The 21,981-nt window shown below is 39.2% G+C and overlaps 2 protein-coding genes across 3 annotated transcripts in view; both read right to left on the bottom strand.

Annotated features, from left to right (window-relative positions):
- LOC134217922 (uncharacterized) overlaps positions 1–21,981 on the bottom strand; it is a 200,068-nt gene that overhangs the window by 105,787 nt on the left and 72,300 nt on the right. Inside the window, exon 1 of one of the 2 annotated variants that reach the window (XM_062696770.1) lies at positions 17,416–17,567. The exons of the other annotated variant lie outside the window; for it this stretch is intronic. The gene's annotated coding sequence lies outside the window, so the exon portion shown is untranslated. Of the gene's footprint in view, positions 1–17,415; positions 17,568–21,981 lie in introns of those variants that run through there. 2 annotated transcript variants of the gene reach the window in all.
- Positions 15,598–16,835, bottom strand: LOC134217923 (uncharacterized). The gene is made up of 5 exons (XM_062696771.1): positions 16,681–16,835; positions 16,352–16,619; positions 16,130–16,293; positions 15,842–16,074; positions 15,598–15,779 (listed from the first exon to the last, which is right to left on the bottom strand). Exons 1-5 carry the CDS (start codon positions 16,730–16,732, stop codon positions 15,738–15,740), a joined length of 759 nt encoding a protein of 252 aa, XP_062552755.1. The 5' UTR covers positions 16,733–16,835; the 3' UTR covers positions 15,598–15,737.

Raw genomic sequence — 21,981 nt, 5'->3', positions numbered from 1 at the left:
CGATTTACCGTTAAATTCTTAAAAATCAGAAGCTGAAAATTTGTCATAAATTTGCACGTTAGGATTTCTTCAAGCAAGTTGTTCGACCAAACATTAATTAAATCATATGATATTTGACGCTTACAACAATCGACTTCCAAATTTGTTAATTTTACCATATATTTGCATGCTTTCAACATTGAGTACATCGTAGTAACAAGTGAAATCGAAGCTTCTTTGTTTGAACAACTTGTTTCAAGAAATCTCAGCGTGCAAATTTATGACAAATGTTCAGCTTCTGATTTTTAAGAATTTAACGGTAAATCGCACATGGGCAATTATATTACTCGAAATTCCAGGGAAAAAAGAGGAATAATAATATAATAAACCAGTGGCGTAGCCAGAAAATTGGTCTGGGGGAGGTTTTCGGAACATTTTTTTTTATGAAAAAAAAAATTTCTTCTAAAAATTTTGTCTCTGGGGGGGGTTTTATGCCCACAACCACCCCCGTGGCTACGCCACTGTAATAAACTAATAAAATAAAAATAACTCAAGAATTTTGTAGAACAACAACTTTTGGGGGAAACAGTATATTTATGCACTTAAAAACTTAAAAATCACTTTAACATGGACAAAACGTGAACGGAACGAATCGCAATGTTCACAAGACTTGTAGAGCACACCAAAAGCTTCCGTATAGAGGTTGTTGCGATAGTTTTTGACGTTTATATCTCTTGTTAGATTTTTTCCAAAATTGAAAATAGCCCAAAAACACTAAATCCACTTGAGCCACCTCGAAATTTTATCCGAATTAGCTGAAAATTTGACAGGAGACTTATTTTAGCATAAGAATTGTGATGCTGGGCTGACCGGTTGAATTTTTGATACTTTTTGAAAACATGAAGAGGTCTAGTGTGTATGTGTGTGCACAAAAGCTAAGAAAAACATTAAGCAACTTTTTGTATAGTTATTTTTAACCGATTTTATCGCAACAAGTTTTATTAAATAAAAAACAAGGCTTTGTTGATCACTATTGAATTTCATAACGATCGACCGCTGCGTTTGAAAGTTATGAAGAAAATGGTACATCGAACCATATAAGCCCCACATAAGGTTGGTGTCTTGACTAAATGCGAGAAAGGCAGCATCAGTACTCGGTGAATTAAAATGGTTTTGTGATCAAAAACCCAGATTAATCCACCTAGCGTTGGTGGTGCCTTTCTCGCATTTAGTTAAGACACCAACCACATATGGAGTTTATATTGTCCGATGTAACATTTTCTTCATAACTTTTAAACATAATGACCAATCATTATCAAATTCAATAGCGATCAACAAGGCTTTGTCCCCTGTCGAATAAAACTTGTTGTGGGAAAATCGGCGAAGGATTACTATACGAAAAGTTGTCTAATGTTTTTTATAGCTTTTGTGCACACACATACACACGGAAAGACAGACATGTGCTCAGTTGATCGAGCTGAGTCGATTGGTTTATAACACTATGGGTGTCAGAGGCTTCTATCAAAAGTTCGTTTTCGGAGTGAAATGATAGCCTTTCGGTACAACTTCGTTGTACGAGAAAGGCAAAAACATAATTTGGATCATTGGTTTGCCATTTTGATTCTGGCCTAACTTTTGACAAGGAACTAAGCAAAAACATCTTGAACACTATCAAAAAAATATAACTTGAAAACGGCTTGTCCGATCGTTTTGGTGTTTTTGGCAATGTTTACCTAAATACTTGGGGCTATGTAAAAAAAAATTATACACTGTGAAAAACAATTGTGCAATCGTTGAAATAAAACTTTAAAACCGATTTTCTCAAAAAAAAAAATTTGAATTTTTTTTTTTTTGGTATGTTATATGCAGATGATATATGTACTGTTTTGCACAGGACATAATGGAGAAAAAGGTAATTTAATAGATTGGTTTTCCCAAAATGGTCGAAATACTTTTTTTACGTTTTTATCGACTCGATTTTATGAAAGTAAGTAAAATGTCCAATGTAAAAGGTGTACGGTGATTTTTTTCTAAGTGCTACTGTTTTAGGGGGCAGCAGGGACCATGTCCAAGGGCTTGACGACCCCTCCCTAGCTGTCTGCGAGTCAGGGAGAACTGCCTAGGGCGTGGTGGGATTTAGCAGTGGGCTCTGCTAAAATCCCTCCCAAAAACCACAAGTGCCCGTAAGCGGACTCTATCAAAGCGACTGTGTGCCGCTTCAAAGCACAAGCCCAGGGAGGAGTGCCAACTGGCATGTGGAGTGTCCCTACGGTAGGGTAGTGCGTGAGCTGCTTTGGCAGGGAGTGAGTGATCTGTTTGTGCTGAGGCAGGAGTGTCATAGCGAGTCGCCGCCGCTATGGCAGCCTCGAAGCGCAGCAGAAGTCTGAGTATGGACTGCACATGCTAAGGTAAGAGTGTCGTAGCGTTGCTACCGCTATCGACACCTCGAGGCATGGCAGTGGAGTGTTAGAATAAGTTGTGGAGTGTACCTACTTCGGTAGGGTAGCGCGTGAGCTGCTTCGGCAGGGAGTGAGTGATCTGGTTGTGCTGAGGCAGGAGTGTCATAGCGTGTCTCCGCCGCTATTGTCACCTCAAAGCGCAGCAGAAGTCTGAGTATGGACTGCACATGCTGAGGCAGGAGTCGAGGTATCCCATCGACACCTCGAGGCATTGCAGTGGAGTGTTAGAGTGAGCACCTGAAAAGGGTCACATGGAGCGAATGGTCTTTGGAGAAGCTGCTTCGGCGGCAGGGTAGCAGTGGGTTGTACCCACACACCTACAGTTGTGCACATGTGGTGCATGGGGAGTGTCCCTGCTTCGGCAGGGTAGCGTATGGTCTGCTTCGGCAGTGGTGTGATTGATCTGCTCGTGCTGAGGCAGAGTGTCGTAGCGCAATATCTGTAGGCCCAGGCAGTTACCGCTATTGACACCTCGAGGCATGGCAGCGGAGCGTCCGGGAGAGCATCCAAGTAAGACTCAAATGGAGTGAATGGGGTGCGAGCACCCAAGTCAGTCTCGCGTGGGACGAGTGCCTGTGTGAGCGATAATGAGTGAGTACGCTTAGTACTGCCGTCCCCCAGAAGTAGTACTGCGAGGTAGTTCCTGGGGAAACGATGGTGGAGCCCAAGGAGTTTAGTCGGTATTACCGGTATGGTCGAGTCCGACACTCCAGTACACTTCCGTGTGGTAGTTTGGCAACTACAATGCACGTGTACTGGGTTAGTGTGTAAATGCATTCTCCCTTGTAAAAAAAAAAAAAAAAAGTGCTACTGTTTCTGAGATACAGCGGTTATAATATAAAATATACCGGTTCCTTAAATTTTCAGTCATTTTCGAATGTTTTTCGATTCTATTCGACTTAGAATCAAATTTTATTGAGCCGTTGATAATTATTGACAAATGCTAGTAATAAAGTATTGGTTAGCCATTTTCATGGGATGAGGTTGTGGAAAATAGTAGTTTGTGTAATACGAGATGAACCGGTCTAGGGCCGAAAATCTCGTAAATAAAGATAATTCAATTCAATTCAATTTGTTTGTGCAACTAGTTACAAAAAGATGATTTTTTCAGCACATTTATCCAGCGAGGCGTATTTCGTAAATGTATAAAATCGTATTTTGCAACGAGTTGCACACGATATTTTTTGCGCAATGACGGAAAATGGGCTTTACTATGATAAATTTGTTGGAAGGGATCAATGGTGCGAACGTTTAGAGGTAATCATACCATCTACCAGAGCTGCGGCAACACACACGAGCTGGGAACAGCTTTCATAGTGATGGGCGATATGCAAAGGCGCGTGATCGGGTGGTGGCCGATCAATGAAAGAATGTGCAGGTTGAGGATCAAAGGCCGGTTCTTCAACTTCAGCATAATCAACGTCCATAGCCCACACTCCGGAAGCACTGATGATGATAAGGACGCATTCTACGCACAGCTGGAACGTGAGTATGACAGCTGCCCAAGCCACGACGTCAAAATCATCATAGGAGATTTGAACGCTCAGGTTGGCCAAGAGGAGGAGTTTAGACCGACTATTGGAAAGTTCAGCGCTCACCGGCTGACGAACGAAAACGGCCTACGACTAATTGATTTCGCCGCCTCCAAGAATATGGCCATTCGTAGCACCTACTTCCAACACAGCCTCCCGTATCGGTACACCTGGAGATCACCACTGCAGACAGAATCACAAATCGACCACGTTCTGATTGATGGACGGCACTTCTCCGACATTATCGACGTCAGGACATATCGTGGCGCTAACATCGACTCGGACCACTATCTGATGATGGTTAAACTGCGCCCAAAACTATCCGTCATCAACAATGTTCGGTACCGACGACCGCCGCGGTACGACCTAGAGCGACTGAAGCAACCTGATGTCGCCACTGCATACGCGCAGCATCTCGAGGCAGCGTTGCCGGAAGAGGGTGAGCTCGATGGGGCCCCTCTTGAGGACTGCTGGAGTACAGTTAAAGCAGCCATTAAAGACGCAGCGGAGAACAACGTCGGGTATATGGGTCGAAGTCGACGGAACGATTGGTTCGACGAAGAGTGCAGACAGATTCTGGAGGAGAAGGACGCAGCGCGGGCGGTCGCGCTGCAGCAAGGTACCCGGCAGAACGTGGAACGTTATAGACGGAAGCGGAGACAGCAGACCCGGAAGAAACGCCGCCTGGAAGAAGCGGAGTGCGAGGAGATGGAACAGCTGTGCCGTTCTCAAGATACACGCAAGTTCTATCAGAAGCTCAACGCATCCCGCAAAGGCTTCGTGCCGCGAGCCGAAATGTGCCGGGATAAGGATGGGAGCATCTTGACGGACGAACGTGTGGTGATCGAAAGGTGGAAGCAACACTACGAGGAACATCTGAATGGCGCTGAGAGTACAGGCAGTGAAAGTCAAGGCAGCGGAGGAGATGACTACGTCAGTTCAGCGGACGATGGAAGCCAACCAGCCCCCACCTTGAGGGAAGTTAAGGATGCCATTCAACAGCTAAAGACCAATAAAGCAGCTGGTAAGGATGGTATCGGAGCTGAGCTCATCAAGATGGGCCCGGAAAAGCTGGCCACTTGCCTGCACATACTGATAGTCAGAATCTGGGAAACCGAACAGCTACCGGAGGAGTGGAAGGAAGGGGTTATATGCCCCATCTACAAGAAAGGCGACAAACTGGAGTGTGAGAACTTTCGAGCGATCACCATCCTTAATGCCGCCTACAAAGTGATATCCCAGATCATCTTCCGTCGTCTGTCACCATTAGTGAACGACTTCGTGGGAAGTTATCAAGCCGGCTTCGTTGACGGCCGCTCGACAACGGACCAGATCTTTACTGTACGGCAAATCCTTCAAAAATGCCGTGAATACCAGGTCCCAACGCACCATCTGTTCGTTGATTTCAAGGCGGCATACGACAGTATAGACCGCGTAGAGCTATGGAAAATTATGGACGAGAACAGCTTCCCTGGGAAGCTGACCAGACTGATCAAAGCAACGGTGGATGGTGTGCAAAACTGTGTGAAGATTTCGGGCGAACACTCCAGTTCGTTCGAATCGCGACGGGGACTAAGACAAGGTGATGGACTTTCGTGCCTGTTGTTCAACATTGCGCTAGAAGGTGTCATGCGGAGAGCCGGGTGTAACAGCCGGGGTACGATTTTCAACAGATCCAGTCAATTTATTTGCTTCGCGGATGACATGGACAGGTGGCAGAACTGTACACCCGCCTGAAACGTGAAGCAACAAAAGTTGGACTGGTGGTGAATGCGTCAAAGACAAAGTACATGCTTGTGGGCGGAACCGAGCGCGACAGGGCCCGCCTGGGAAGCAGTGTTACGATAGACGGGGTTACCTTCGAGGTGGTCGAGGAATTCGTCTACCTCGGATCCTTGCTAACGGCTGACAACAACGTTAGTCGTGAAATACGAAGGCGCATCATCTGTGGAAGTCAGGCCTACTACGGGCTCCAGAAGAAACTGCGGTCGAAAAAGATTCGCCACCGCACCAAATGTGTCATGTACAAGACGCTTATAAGACCGGTTGTCCTCTATGGACATGAAACATGGACAATGCTCGAGGAGGACTTGCAAGCACTCGGAGTATTCGAGAGACGGGTGCTTAGGACCATCTTTGGGGGGGGGGGGGGATGGGTATTGCTAGGTTATTGATCAACTCAGTGTACTTTTTGAACTTCTTGGCCGATATTAACCAAATTTGGAACACACATTCTTTATCTTTAGGAGACGACGATAGAGAAGTTAGGGATGCTCTTTGGAAAAAGGGAGGGTGTGGGGTTAGTTATTGATCATCTAAGTGTATGTTCTGAACCCTTTGGCCGATTTCAACCAAATTTGGAAGACACATTCTTTATCTTAAGGAGACGATAAATAGGGGGGTTAAGCATACTTTTTGTAAAAGGGAGAGGGTGTGAGGGGAGGGGTATTGCTTAGATATCGATCAACTCAGTGTAACTTCTGAACCCATTGGCCGTTTTCAACCAAATTTGGAACACACATTCTTCATATTAAGGAGACGACGATAGTGTGGTTAGGGATGCTCTTGAAAAAAGATTTGTTTAGAAAACGACTTAGGCCTAATTAACAAGAGATGATTCTCTTCACCGATTGCCCCTCATCGAAATAAAAGTAACAAGATGCGGATTTGTTTGCACTTTATTACTTCAGAACGAAGGATTACATTGTTATCTGGCGTTCTGATATAACTGAAAAATCGTTGAAATACTTTTTCGGATGTTCTAGGCCGTCCAAACTGTTCTGGAATACATATCCTTGAATGTATCAGGAAATATGTCTACAAACAAAATGTCCTAGGCTGAGATATATTTTCAAAAATATCAAGACAAGACAAGACAAGAATTGATCGAGTTTTGAAAAAAACATAAACTATTTCAGGGTCTTCAAAACATTCTGAAGTTCAGAACATGTGACATACCCGATCAACCAAGTCCTGAACGACGTATTCGTGCATCGTTGAGCATCTTAGCAGGTATTGTGCTTCCAGTTGAAAACCGAAGTGAGCTCTCGCGACGATTGAGTTTTTCCTTATTTCCTGATGTCGCAACTGCATCGCGATTAGTGCGCATCTATGCCACCGCCGTGCGCCATGATGCGCACTAGTCGCGACGTAGTTGCGACAAAAGAAAACGGGAGAAAACTCGATTGTCGCGAGAGCTCACTTCGGTTTTCAACTGGAAGTACAATACATTGAGTCGATAGAATTTCACTCATTACTCTTACACGCAACAACAGGCGCATTTCGTTTCTCCAAAACGACCCTGAGTTCGAAACAGTTCAGAACATGTGATCTACCCGATCAACCAAGTCCTGAACAATGTATCCGTGCATCGTTAAATATCCCAGCAGGTCTATTGAGCCGATAAGATTTCACTCATTACTTCTACAAGCTACTACAGACCTTTTCGGTTCTCCAAAACGTCATGAAGTTCGGAACATGTGACCTACTCGATCAACCAAGTCCTGAACGATATATCTGTGCATAGTTGACAGGCCTATTCGGTTCTCCAAAATGTCCTGGAGTTTCTAAACGATCAACCAAGTCCTAAATGATATATCCGTGCATCACTAAACATCCTAGCAGTTCCATCGAGCTGGTAGAAAATCACTTAAATCTTTTACAAGCTACAGTGGGCCGAATCGCTGAAACAAATGATGCCATACTAAAATATTGTCACGGTTACTCTGACAGTCCTTTTGAACAATTTTCCAAGAAGTTCTGTTCCACATCTCCATTCCGACTGTATTATATCTCTTCAAAACGTCCTGGATCTCAGATCATTTTAATACCAATTTTCAAAACGAATTTGACCATCCAATGAACCAACTTATGAATGTTGTTAGATATGATATCCCAGTGAGTCCACTTATATGATTTCAATCAATACTTGTACTATCCATTGCAGGCATTTACGGGTGGTTAAAATATCCTGGAAGTCGTATAGTTTGATGTAATCATATAAGTCAGTTATACACCTCAACAAAAAAGTCGGCAGCCAAATTGCTCGACACAAACACCTCCCAATTTTTGTGCATCTAGTAGATATCTAGATCTTAAATCAAGATAATTTTGGAGAACCTTTGACGTCTTCTTCTGTTTTTATGGCTCTGCATCCTAACTGGAACTTGGCCGGCTTTTCAATTTAGTATTCTATTAGCATTTCCTCAGTTATTAATTGAAAGCTTAATTCAATGACCGCCATTGCATGAGTATGTAATGTATCTTATGGGGCAAGTACAAAGGGAACGCTTTGCCCAGTGAATCTAGAATGTTTCCCACCCGAAAACATCTTAGACCGGACCGGATCTAGCTCACCATCTCCGGATTGGCAAACCTACACCTATGCTCGCAAGGCTCACCGGAGACCTCTTGGACATCTTATGTTCATGAAAATTAGGATCCTATGCTTTTTGAACTGGATTGAACACTGACGAAGAGGACATTGCAAAAGTTATGATATTTACTTAGGGTCTGTCTCATTTGGAGAGTTAAACTTAAAAGTGACAGCTCGAAAATTTAAAAAAAATACCCGGTCATAAGAATGGGTGGTGCTACCCATCAATTCCAATAAAAGTAATCTTGCTCTGCGAGCAGGGTTTTCGATAATTATTGAAATGTCACTATTAGGTTTAATTTCAGTTTAATTGTCCAAATGAGACAGATCCTTAGAACTGAACTCGAAAACGTTTTGGAGTACCATGAACATTCCAAAATAAAAATGCTCATATGCTTATTGAACCAGGTTGGTACATATCGATTTTGAGGACATTGCAAAAAGCCTTGGTTGTCTGGTAGATACCGTGGGCTGAAATCGTGAACGTTTTGGAGTACCTTGAGCATCTCGTATTCCAGAAAATTGATCATTGTCTCAACGATCAAGATGACTATGCTTGATTGAGTGTTTAGATTAATTAAACATTGCTGAAGAAACGGGGGGCCTAGTTCTCTTGTGTGATTTTTCACAGCCAATCTAAAACGATGAGCATATATGACCCATCCGTCCAAAAAGGGTTAAGGAGATCAAATATTTTTTAAATTTATTGCTATGTTATCACTGGATGCCACCTTACCTTAGGGAACGTCACGTTTTAGTGGGAGGGAGAGGGTTTCTAAAAGTGTGACTACTCATATCGATTTTTGGGAAATTTCAGACGAAAAGTGGAACAATGAAAATGGTTAATTTTGCGTGACATAATTTATGGACGTTCCATTGATGTATTCCTTACTTGCCAGGAACCTCAACCATTCACCATCAATATATATTTCCTATGTATAATAATTTCGGTCTCTTTTCACTTACCCTCCCACTAGCATGTTCACGTGGTTCATGGACAGCCCCTTAGCATTTAAAAATGTTAGAACCTGAAAATCTAGCATTTTCCCCGCAATATATCTCGGGTACTTATTCAAAAGGACGTATGTGATTTTGTAAGCAAAGATTCAAACGCCGATTTATCCAATCTGATGGCACTCCCACGCAAACCAACACCACCAACAGGTAGCCGAGGGCTTCCTCTACCAGTCCGTGGTGATGGTTTGCGTGGGAGTGTCAAAAAAAATTATTCCGATTTTGTCACTGTTCCGATTTTATCAACTGAAACTCACGGACCGTGTTGATAAAAACGGAACATATCTGTATCCCAGAATACAGATACATTTCCCTGAAAATGACATATACCTGAATGAAGCAGGCCATTAACATAACACTATTTGGCCTAAGGTCATTCGACATTAAGGGCATTTGTTGGGTATAGAGCAATGATAATTGTTACCCTTCATCGGAATCATGGTTTGCCCAGCGAAAAGCAATGATTAATGTGTTTCCTTCTGAATGGTGGATGTGATTGCTTCTTTAACAGTAGGCATTTGCCCGGAATAAGGCAATGGTGAGTGTGATCCCTTCTTTAAAAATGGGCGTTTGCCCGGAATAAAGCATAGGTGGATGTTTTTCCTTCTTAGCAATTGACGTTTGCCGTTTGACGTAAGGCTATTCAAACCAACGATCCCTTTTTCAAGATAAGTCAATGCTTCCAAAAGCCTTCTTTCAATCAAATGATGAAGTATCAATAAGTTAACACAATTACTTTGTTGACCAATTGGTTTTATCTTTTTCTGATTGTAAAAAAAACTGAAAACCAAACTGGCAATTCCGAGCAAGGCCGGGTACATAAAGCTAGTAACAGAATAGAAAACAATCATAACTGCTTTATATAAATTGAAAATTGATTCACAAATTGTTGTTCGTTCGACCCCAATTTGAAAAAAAAAACAATAATTCCGACAAAACCAAACGCAAATTTTCACTAGAAAACATTAGCATTAGCATTAGCATTAGCATTGTTACGGTGTAATTCGTAGATTGGACACTAGTGATACTCATGTTTTACTTTTGAAATCCTTATCTAGAATGCTATCAGAAATCAAGAAGGGGAGTGGTCCTTGATTACAGTCTTAAACAAAAATAACAAAAGCATGAGGATTACTACTCCTGGCCACGCCCATCTTCACCGTAACTAGGGAGAGGAAGGAAGTGTTGATGTAGTACTTACTTAACGAGAGGCCACCGACTTAGCGACACCCTCATAAGTACCACGGAGTTGGATAATGAGGAAGGTATTCGTTGGGTCAGGATTTGCCTGTAGCTGGCAATGTAACCGTGGTAGATCTAACCCCGTAACGCACCACGTAAAGGTGTCTACCCAGCATTACGGGTCACAAATTTTCACTAGAAAACATTAGGAGTAAAATCCCCTTATTGCAGTTGCCTAGTGCTAAAAGTAAAACAATATGTTGAATTCGATCTATTTTTTCACTTTTAAAGATATATCAGATCGTTCAATGTCCTCTAGTTGCGATCAAAATACTGTGGAATATAACGGTATAAAACAAGTCAAAATATTGTGCCTTTTGTAATCATTTTCCCAAGCTGATTCAAAGTAACAAAGAGGTATTCACCTTTTCTACATGCTTTATTGCAATATTCTATTTTGCACGAAAAAGACTGCATCATCGCACTCCCAAACATTACGTACTTCACACTGAAATGAAGATCACTCTCCAAAGGTGCGAAAGTCTCATGAGTACGAAAAATCTGATTTATTTCGTCTCCTTACTGGCCTTGATAGCAAAGGCAATGTAACATGTCGACAACTTTTGATCAACTTCATTGATATCATTAGCAAGGTAAGGATGGTTTCAATAATTTAGCAATTTGGGTTCGCTAAATTAGCAGTTTGCCAATAACTCTTTTCAGAGGCTGAAAATTAAAATATCAGAAAAATTATTTAACCTTTTTAGTGGGATGTCTTCAACTGTCTAAGACGAGTTTAGTACTTTTCATTTAATTCCACTAATTTTTGTTATCTTTACAGATACGTTCGATGTTCATGCAGTATTAGAATTTAATTTGGGGAGACTTGATCTCCTTTTCATGATATCTACTTAATAAATATAAATATCTTTTCGAGTCAACCCTTCACCGAATTTGATAAAACTACTAAAAATGTGATCAGGTGCCACAAACAAAATTATATTTGTTGATTTTTTTTCGCCAAAATTGTTCATGGTTGACTAATGAGGGATGTGAGGGAAGTGTTTCCATATTGGATTTACAACTAGCCTCTCCTAACTGATTCTAACTAGTCCGATACACATTTTCATCAGCAAAATTGATTTTTCAGAAACTGATCAGGACGTCTCAAATTTTCTCCTCTAGATGTGAATACTAAGCTATGAAGTGTCAATGTTGCTGTTATGGGGTTCAGTGTCATAAAAATAGAGTGTTCCGGAATGAGATGTGCAGCCACTTTTCAAAAATCCAGAAAAAGATTGAGCTGCGTTGTTCGGTTTGCTCGAGAGCAATTATTTATTTACGCACCACTCTTGTGAAATAATGGACACTGATGACCATTTATGAGTGCTCTCGCACTCGCGAAATTAAAATTCTGGTAGTGCCGGGGCGCCATTATTTCTGGCACAATCGGTTCATTTATAATGTGGCGTCAGTAAGGAAAAAATTCCTCCTAAAATTTCTTGGAATATTCATCCAGATACTTTCTTGATACTTGATGGGCTACAGCTCTTCGATGAACCTACGCCGAATGGAGTATTCTTCTCCACTGGACTCGATCCTGGGCCAATCGCTTCCAGTCGCCCTGAACATCGATTCCAGAGCGCCCTCAGGTCCTCTTCAACCGCAAAAAGCCATCGTGTACGCGGCCTTCCACGAAGCCTGCGGCCTCTTCCGGGTTCTCTACTAAATATTATCTTCGCATGACGTTCTTCCGGCATACGAACAACGTGACCAGCCCACGGTAGTCTGCCGTGTTGTATAATATCCAGCCCAGATACCGTTCTCCTGTTTACCGCTGAGTATTGTCCGCAGCACCTTACGCTCAAACAATCCGAAAGCTCTTCGATCAGCCTCCTTTAACGTCCATGTTTCATGGCCGTATAAAGCCACCGGAAGAATCAGAGTAGTATACAGCGCGAATTTTGTCTTTGTTTGCAGACTACGGGACTTAAGCTGGTTACGAAGTCCGTAATAAGCCCTATTTGCAGCTGCAATACGCATTTTCACCTCGCGGGTAACATCATTATCGCACGTCACTAATGTTCCAAGATACACAAATTCTTCTACCACTTCAAATTTTTCACCATTCAGCGCCATTTCGATACCACCACCACTAATAAACCCACGTTGATTGCCAGCGACCATGTACTTCGTTTTGCGGGTATTGATCGTGAGTCCTATCCTCGCTGTCTTCCTCTTAAAAGGCTCAAAAGCCTCTTCCACGGCACGGCGATCAATCCCGATAATATCGATATCGTTTGCAAATCCCAGGAGCATATGCGATATTGTGATAATGGTGCCGCTTCTTTGCACACCAGCTCTCCTAATCGCTTCCTCGAGCGCTATATTGAACAGTAGATTCGAGAGTGCATCACCCTGCTTTAATCCATCTAAGGTAACAAATGACGTCGATGTTTCATCCGCAACCCTTACACTTGATTTCGATTCGTCCAACGTTACACGAATCAGCCGTATCAGTTTCGCCGGAAAACAATGTTTAAGCATAATTTTCCTCTCCTGTCATAAGACGAGTTTATACAATCCCATTGAATTCCACCACTTAATTGTATCTTGACAGATACGTATTTCGACCTCAAAAGTAAGGCCGTCTTCAGTGTCTCGTACTTGACTCGACAAGGCAAGTCGAGTCAAGTACGAGACACTGAAGACGGCCTTACTTTTGAGGTCGAAATACGTATCTGTCAAGATACAATTAAGTGGTGGAATTCAATGGGATTGTATAAACTCGTCTTATGACAGGTGAAAACATGCCACTAAAAAGCTCAAAATCATTTTCTTATCATAATTTTCCTTCCAAATATATATTCACCAGAAATTTATTCTAAATACGAGGCTTCAGCAAATTGAGGATAAAAATAAAAATTGAATCAAGATCAGGATTTACAAAATTGGCTGGAAATCAGTTCAGTTCAGAACAATTTTGGCGTATTCAAACTTCGAGGGGCTCATTGAAGCTCATTATTTTGAATTACACCCAGGTTTTTTTTTACGCGGTTGGAATTCATTAATTTCTCGGTTAACCTGAACTTTTACAGCTTTTCAAATACCCCCTGAATTTTCTTTGATTTTTTCTGAATTTTTTGGTGGGGTTAACTCATTGCTTCATTGACCCTGAAGGTCTTAAACGACCAAAACCAAACCGTGTAAAAAAAAACCTGGGTGTATATTATTATTTTTTTTGGGTAAATTTTGAGAATTTTATGGGAAGTTGCTCGGAATTTCTTTGGCAACTTGTTTAATTTTTTTTAGGGAAATTATGAAAAGTTTCCTGGAGAAATTTTGAGAAAAAAATTCGAGAACTTGGAAAACAAAATTCGGGGATTTGTTTAGAATTACTTAGAAAAATTGAAATCAATTTCCTCTAGAAATTATTTTGAATTTCCTCGAAAAATTGTGCGAAATTTCCTCAATATGTTGTTCGAAATTCCATCGGAAAATTTTTCGTAATTGCATCGGGAAATGCGCATTGGCTCTATCTGCATCGTCATGATGGGTGCAATCGATTGGTCTGAACTCCAGAAATATTTGGAGGACTTAGAACATCTCAGTTGAACATACTTCATTCGTGAAACATACGCATGGGCAGTGTTGTCCTACACTCTGTGCGAAAAAATCTGCTCTTTGATTTTATTCCATCTAAACGATTTTTTAGTCTTAACTAAGTAAGTGTAACTAATAGAGGGATATTTGAATTTTCTAAATGTCATGTCAAACTATCAAAACAATGCACGCCAGAGCCACAGGAGCGCGAGCGCTGAAATTACACTCCAGCGTATTTTCAGTGCGCGCCCTACTGAGGCTCTGGTGTGCATTTTTTCAATAGTTTGACATGACAATTAGAAAATTCAAATATCCCTCTATTAGTTACACTTACTTAGCTAAGATTATAAAATCGTTTAGATGGAGTAAAATCAAAGAGCAGAATTTTTTGTACTGAGTGTAGGACAACACTGACATGCTAGGTTGCTATCAATGCTGTATCAAGCGTAGTTGACCTAATAAACCAATTGATCTCTGCTTCAGAACAATGTATAGGGCATAGAACATCCGATTTGTACACATTTGTTTTGTAAGCGGTATGCATATTCTCTATGAGCTTGCATGTACATGATGGGTTTCTATCGATTTTGTTTCAAGCGTAGTTGAACTGGTAGATCGATCTGCCTGAGCTGTAGAGCGATTTGGAGAGCTTGGAACAGGTTGCTATTGATGCTGCATCAAACATAATTGATTTGGTAAATTAATTGGACTGACCTCAAAAACAATTTGAAAAACTTTGGGCATAGCTCGATATCTTGCGTGTACAATCTTCTTCTTCTTCTTCTTATATACATAAAATGAATTTCTGTCTGTCTGAACCTTATAGACTCCGAAACTACTGAACCGATCGGCGTGAATATTTGTATGCAGAGGTTTTTTGGGGCCGAGGAAGGTTATTAAGATGATTCGAGACCCTTCCTCGCTTGAGAAAGGAAGGCTCCCATACAAATGAAACACAAATTTCTTCACAACTCAAGAATTAATCAGATAATAAATCAATTTTAGGCGAAACAAAGTTCGTCGGGTCTGCTAGTAGAAAATAAAATCAACGATGACGGCACCTAGCAGAGTAATGCCAATTTTACTAATACTTTTCTTCTAGGTCAAATCCCTAAGCTGAATCCCATTCAACAGACATGATGCTGAACAAATCACGCTAAAATATAATGACCATCATGAGAAATAGCATATTTGCATTAATCTTGAAATAATGAAGATTTTAACTAGAAAAGCTCCTAATAAAATAGACATTAGCGCCATCATGTGAGTTAGTTCTGAACCAAATTGTATCATTATGTGAAATATATAACACAGTTCAAAATATGTTGTGTATTTAAATGTATTATCATGCCCATATTTGAAGCATGCAAATAAACGCAACATTCAGTCGATTTTCATGTTTAGTTCCTTCACTTACTTACTTAACTTGAAATGCATAACAATGATAACATGATTCAAATTCCCAAGTCTTTATTTAAACAAAAACTAAATTTCAAAGTTTAACACTGTGGGTTTTAGGATGAAGGATAAAAGTCAAAACAATGCTTTTGCTATCGAAGAGTAGATTATCGTTGAAGTAGTTTTCTCAAATAATTAGACCGCATTTTCCTTTTTATCATTTGGCAAAATCACCAACTAGAAATAAAATTGATATTAGCTTAATGTTTAAACTATGAATCCTTATATGCTTTACTCACATTGCTACAGCGACTGGCTCTGATGAAGGCACGATAAATTACGTCAAAAACATCCATCAATCGTGGCCCGTTGCAGTGGGTGAGCTTCTCTGCCAAACACGTTCGAAAATCCACCAACTCACTACACTGGTTTTGAAAATTCATTGCATTTGTGGCATTCGAAATTTTATCGCTGCATTCGTTGATGTAGTTACTGGAGCTATCGATGCACGCTGTATAGTTTGCATCCTCAACTGTGATACGAAAATTTGAATCACTTACATTCAAGAGACTTTATAAGCAACTCACCAAACAGAATTTCCCCATTCTTATCACATATTAAATCAATTGCCTCAGGCATCGCATGGCTAATGGCTCTCAATACCAAAGCGTCTTCATCAGGCAAACATTTGCGGAAGTCCCTCAACAGTGGTTCAATACATTCCAAAGTGCTGCGCATCTGGGGACAATATCTACCAGAAAGAGGACAATATCATACAACGATGATCGACTCGATTGAAATAGCCCTACTTGGGAAAGAACTCATTCCGCGTCTGGTTGTCCAAGCCATCCAAATCTTCAATCAAGTTGTAGATGTCCATGTTCACCAGAACGCACACCGGGACCCCATAAAAGTGAGAAACTATGGCCTTGAAGGTATCATCGGAACCGGTGTTCGCGTAACAGGCCGTCTGCATGTGACCCAGCAAATCTTGTAGATTCTCTTCCGACGAATCCTCATCCGAATCGTCTCCATCGAGCTGATTGTTTCTGGAGAAAATATTTCTCGCGAAACTATCTGATTGATGAAAGGTATAGATAATTCAGATGAATATTTTTAGCTTTGAAATGTTACTTACAAGAAAGGACGCCCAGAAGTAGCAAAATTATGTTTCCTGCAAACGATTGCATGATGAAGACTGAAGCAGATTGCAATTGAAACTATCATGAGTTTGTTTCAAGTGGGAATTTATGATTTTATTTCCTGATAATGCAGTTCTAGCAGTTCTAGGTTTGTTAGTTGTTTGACCGTGGCAGGATTCTGATAACCTGTACGACACATTTGGTGTACTCAATAAGGTGGTAAAACTAATAATAATATCATAACATTCATTGTTGCAGTATATTGATTAATCAGATTCTTTACCAGAGACAGAGATGAGGCAACACACGAAGCAATCACACCATAGTTTTCGAAGTGGCGAGTATAAATAAAAATAGCTGGCGTATTTCATCGTGTATTTCAATTCAATCCTCTACTTAAGTAAAATTAAAGTAGTATAATACCAAGCTATAACACAGACATTCCCCCCTAAATACGGTTGCGTCATTGTTTGTCTATTCCCTTTTCAATTTGAAGGTTATAGGTTATAGGCATAAATATGGAAATAACTATGCCTAAAAGTAATTAATAACAGATTTCGGTGTAATAATACCATTGAATTATTCTTAAATAAAAAGATTGCATTTTAACATGTAAAACCTAAAAATGGAAATTAATCACTCCTTATCAGATTTATGATTACGCTATTGGTTGAACACAATGTTCAGTTGTTCGTCATGTATAAATTGACAGGCAACACGTTTTTACTTACTGGATTTCGCCACCAAAAGTGCATTCACAGAACAATGTTGACGAATCACTAGTTTGTAGCTCCAACTGAACCCGGTGGCGACGTAGGGAGGATCCACAAAAAATCACCGTTTATCAACACGATAATAATCGCAAACTACAAGCCGCCAGTTTACCCTCGTGTGTTGTTGATCCTGTTGATAGGTAAACATGACTGCTGTATCGGTCTACAGACATGCCGATCCCGCACGCCAACGTCACAATCGCGCATTTTACGACACATAACTAATCGCCGTTCAAACAGGAAAAGGTTGATTAATAAAAATCGGAGCCGTTCGGATCGAATGAGAAAATATGGAAAATGAAGCTTACGGAAGAGCAGAACACGAGTAGCGATGCAAATATAGATAGCAGCGTTCGGTTCCATGTCTAATCATGAATGAAAGAATGGAATAGTTTGTAATCAGATTCAGAGATACATTTGAAAAGATCACAAGTTTTAAGTGTTAAAATATAAATCAGCATAGAAATCATAAACATCATTATGGTAACATGAATGTTATATATTATTTATTGTTTATTTTATTCTATTGCACTACAAGATGTATGTTTTATAAACCGCTAGAGTGGATAAAAGGTGTCCTGTATCCCATCTACGAAGAAGACGAGTGACTGATTTGTGTTTCGCCTGATAAGTACTATCCCATTTAATACCACCACTTGACTGTAGTTTTACTGATACGTATTTGGCTTAACAGTAAGGCCATTTTCAGTGTCTCGTACTTGACTTGAAAGTTTTAAAAATTCTAATTGGTAAAGTAGATTTGGACTTTGGAGATTCAATTTGGACTGGATTTGGTTTCGACGTGAATTTGAATTGGACTTGATTCTGATTAATATTTTACTTGGAAGCGATAAAGAATAAAGTTGAATTGAATTTGGATTGGATTGGATTCAGATTAAATTTTGGCTTGATTTTGAAAAAAAAAATTCTGGAATGGATCGAATTTGGATTTGGTCAAATTTAAATTGGATTTGGATCCGATTTTATGTGAATGTGGGACGGATTTGGGTAGAATTCGGGTTGGAATGGGTTTGGATTGGATTTGGATTAGATTTGATTTGAACTTGGATTGGATTTTAATTAAATTTAGGTTGGATTTGTATTGTATTTAAAATAGATTTGGATTGATTTGAAGTGGATTTAATTTGACTTTAAATACGATTTGGATTGGATTTGAATTGAAATTAGAATTAGATTTCATTCCGACTAAGATTGAATTTGGAATCGATTAGAATTAGATTTGATACAGATTAAATTTAGGTTAGAATTTGATTAGAATTATTTGGATTGGATTGAATTTGAATTGAATCTAGTTTGAATGGGATTTAATGTGGATTTGGAACGAGTTTGGGTATGATTTGAATTGGATATGCAGTGGATTTGGATTGCATTTAGATGGGACTTGAATTTGAATTGGATTTAGTCTTGAAAAGAATGAATTTGGAATCGATTACGATTGGATTTGAATTGAAGTGGAATTGAATTTGTATTGAATTTGGATTAAATTTTGATTAGATTTGGGAAAAAATGTTTGGATTGGATCGAATTTCGATCGAATTCGGATCGAATTTTATTTGGATTTGGAATGGATTTGAATTGAATTTGGATTGCATTTAGATTTTGATTTGGAATGGATTTGGTTTGGATTTGGAATGGATTGGATTTATATTGGATTTAGATTTGGAATGGTTTGGATTGGAATTGGATTTGGAATTGGATTGGACTTAAATTGGATTAGAGTTGAATTTTGAATTGAATTTGGATTAGGATTCGGATTGTATTTGGATTGGATTTAGAATGCATTTGGATTAGGATTCGGATTGTATTCAGAATGGATTTGAATTGGATCGAGATTTGTATTGGATTTGAATTTGAATTGGATTTTGATAGGATTTGGATTGGATTTAGATCAGATTTGGATTGGATTTGGATTGGATTTGGTTGGATTTGGATTGGATTTGGATTGGATTTGGATTGGATTTGGATTGGATTTGGATTGGATTTGGATTGGATTTGGATTGGATTTGGATTGGATTTGGATTGGATTTGGATTGGATTTGGATTGGATTTGGATTGGTTTGGATTGGTTTGGATTGGTTTGGATTGGTTTGGATTGGTTTGGATTGGTTTGGATTGGATTGGATTGTATTGGACTGGATTTGGATTTTATTTGGTTGGATTGGTTTGGTTTGAATTGGATTGGTTGGATTTGGATTTGGAATTGGATTGGACTTAAATTGGATTAAAGTTAAATTTTGAATTGAATTTGGATTAGGATTCGGATTGTATTTGGATTGGATTTAGAATGCATTTGGATTAGGATTCGGATTGTATTCAGAATGGATTTGAATTGGAATGAGATTTGGATTGGATTTGAATTTGAATTGGATTTTGATAGGATTTAGATTAGATTTAGATTAGATTTAGATTAGATTTAGATTAGATTTAGATTAGATTTAGATTAGATTTAGATTAGATTTAGATTAGATTTAGATTAGATTTAGATTGGATTTAGATTGGATTTGGATTGGATTTTAGATTGGGTTGGATTGAGATTGTATTTCGATTGGATTTGGATTGGATTGGATTTGGATTGGATTTGGATTGGATTGGATTTGGATTGGATTTGGATTGGATTTGGATTGGATTTGGATTGGATTTGGATTGGATTTGGATTGGATTTGGATTAGTTGGTTGGTTTGGATTGGTTTGGTTGGTTTGGATTGGTTTGGATTGGTTTGGATTGGTTTGGATTGGTTTGGATTGGTTTGGATTGGTTTGGATTGGTTTGGATTGGTTTGGATTGGTTTGGATTGGTTTGGATTGGTTTGGTTGGTTTGGATTGGTTTGGTTGGTTTGGATTGGTTTGGATTGGTTTGGTTGGTTTGGATTGGTTTGGATTGGTTTGGATTGGTTTGGATTGGTTTGGATTGGTTTGGATTGGTTTGGATTGGTTTGGATTGGTTTGGATTGGTTTGGATTGGTTTGGATTGGTTTGGAATGCGTTTGGATTGAGTTCGGATTGTATTCAGAATGGTTTGGTTGGATTGAGACTTGGATTGGTTTGGTTTGAATTGGTTTGATGGGTTTGGATTGGTTTAGATCATTTTGATTAGATTTGGATTGGATTTGATGGGTTTGGATTGGATTAAGATTGGTTTGGATTGGTTTGGATTAGATTTGGATTGGATTTCGATTGGATTTGGATGGGATTTCAGATTGAGTTGGATTGGATTGGATTTGGATTGGATTTGGATTGGATTGGATTTGGATTGGATTGGATTGGATTGGATTTGGATTGGATTTGGATTGGATTTGGATTGGATTTGGATTGGATTTGGATTGGATTTGGATTGGATTTGGATTGGATTTGGATTGGATTTGGATTGGATTTGGATTGGATTTGGATTGGATTGGATTGGTTTGGATTGGTTTGGATTGGTTTGGATTGGTTTGGATTGGTTTGGATTGGTTTGGATTGGTTTGGATTGGTTTGGATTGGTTTGGATTGGTTTGGATTGGTTTAGATTTGGTTGGATTGGGTTTCATTTGGATTGGATTTGAATTTGATTTGGATTGGATTAGGATTGGATTGGATTGGATTTGGATTGAAATTGGATTGAATTTGAATTGCATTTGGATTGGATTTAGGTTGGATTTAGATAAGATTTAGATTGAATAGGATTTGGACTGGATTTGGATTGGATTTGGGTTGAATTTGGATTGTATTTGGATTGTATTGGATTTATATTTGGATTCGGATTGGATTTGGAATGGATTTTGATTTGGATTTGGATTGGAATTGGATTGAATTTGGATTCGATTTGATTTGCATTTGGATTGGATTTGAATTGGATTTGGATTGAATTTAGATTTGGAATGGATTTGGATTGGAATTGGATTAGTATTCGGATTGTATTTAGAATGGATTTGAATTGGATTAAGATTTGGATTGTATTTGGATTAAAATTGGATTAGATTTACAGGGCTGTTACAAACTAATCAAATTTCAATCCGCGAAATCCACGACTAATCAAATGAAATCCGCGACTACAAAAACAAAACTGCGACCAACATGAATAATGACCAAATTACTTAAAAACACATTGAAATGCAAAACTTCAATACGTTTACTTTTAATCTATCAACATTAACGACATATTGAACAATAGAAAAAAAACGAAATATTTTTTGTTGTGCTATACACAATGGCATAGTTGACGTATCAATCATTGGTATCACAAAATTAATGTTCAACGTAAAAATAAGCCAGAAGTAAAAAAGACATGTTTACAGAAATAATAATACAAGGAGTTCCAAAAGGAATTTCCGAATGAATTTTTTATTGGTATTCCGAAGGAATTCCGAAAGAAATTTCTATAAACGTTGTAAAGGAATTTTTGATAGAATGCCTTCAGGAATACCTAAAGGAATCTCCTTTAGTATTTCCTAAAATAATTTCCAAAGATATCCCTTAAAGTATATCTGAAAAAAATTGCAAAGGAGTTTCCGAAGGAATTCTCA

The sequence above is a fragment of the Armigeres subalbatus genome, chromosome 2 (assembly GCF_024139115.2).
Source record: "Armigeres subalbatus isolate Guangzhou_Male chromosome 2, GZ_Asu_2, whole genome shotgun sequence".
In the NCBI taxonomy this organism is placed as follows: Eukaryota; Metazoa; Arthropoda; class Insecta; order Diptera; family Culicidae; genus Armigeres; species Armigeres subalbatus.
The sequence above is the reverse complement of the archived record's forward strand: the minus strand, read 5'-3'. Positions and strand labels throughout refer to the sequence as shown.

Coding starts and splice junctions, on each gene's coding strand:
- LOC134217923 (XM_062696771.1), bottom strand. CDS start 16,732: ATGCAATCGTTTGCAGGAAACATAATTTTGCTACTTCTGGGCGTCCTT. Junction 16,294..16,351: donor CGGAATGAGTTCTTTCCCAA/GTAGGGCTATTT, acceptor TCTTTCTGGTAG/ATATTGTCCCCAGATGCGCA. Junction 16,075..16,129: donor GAATGGGGAAATTCTGTTTG/GTGAGTTGCTTA, acceptor TTCGTATCACAG/TTGAGGATGCAAACTATACA.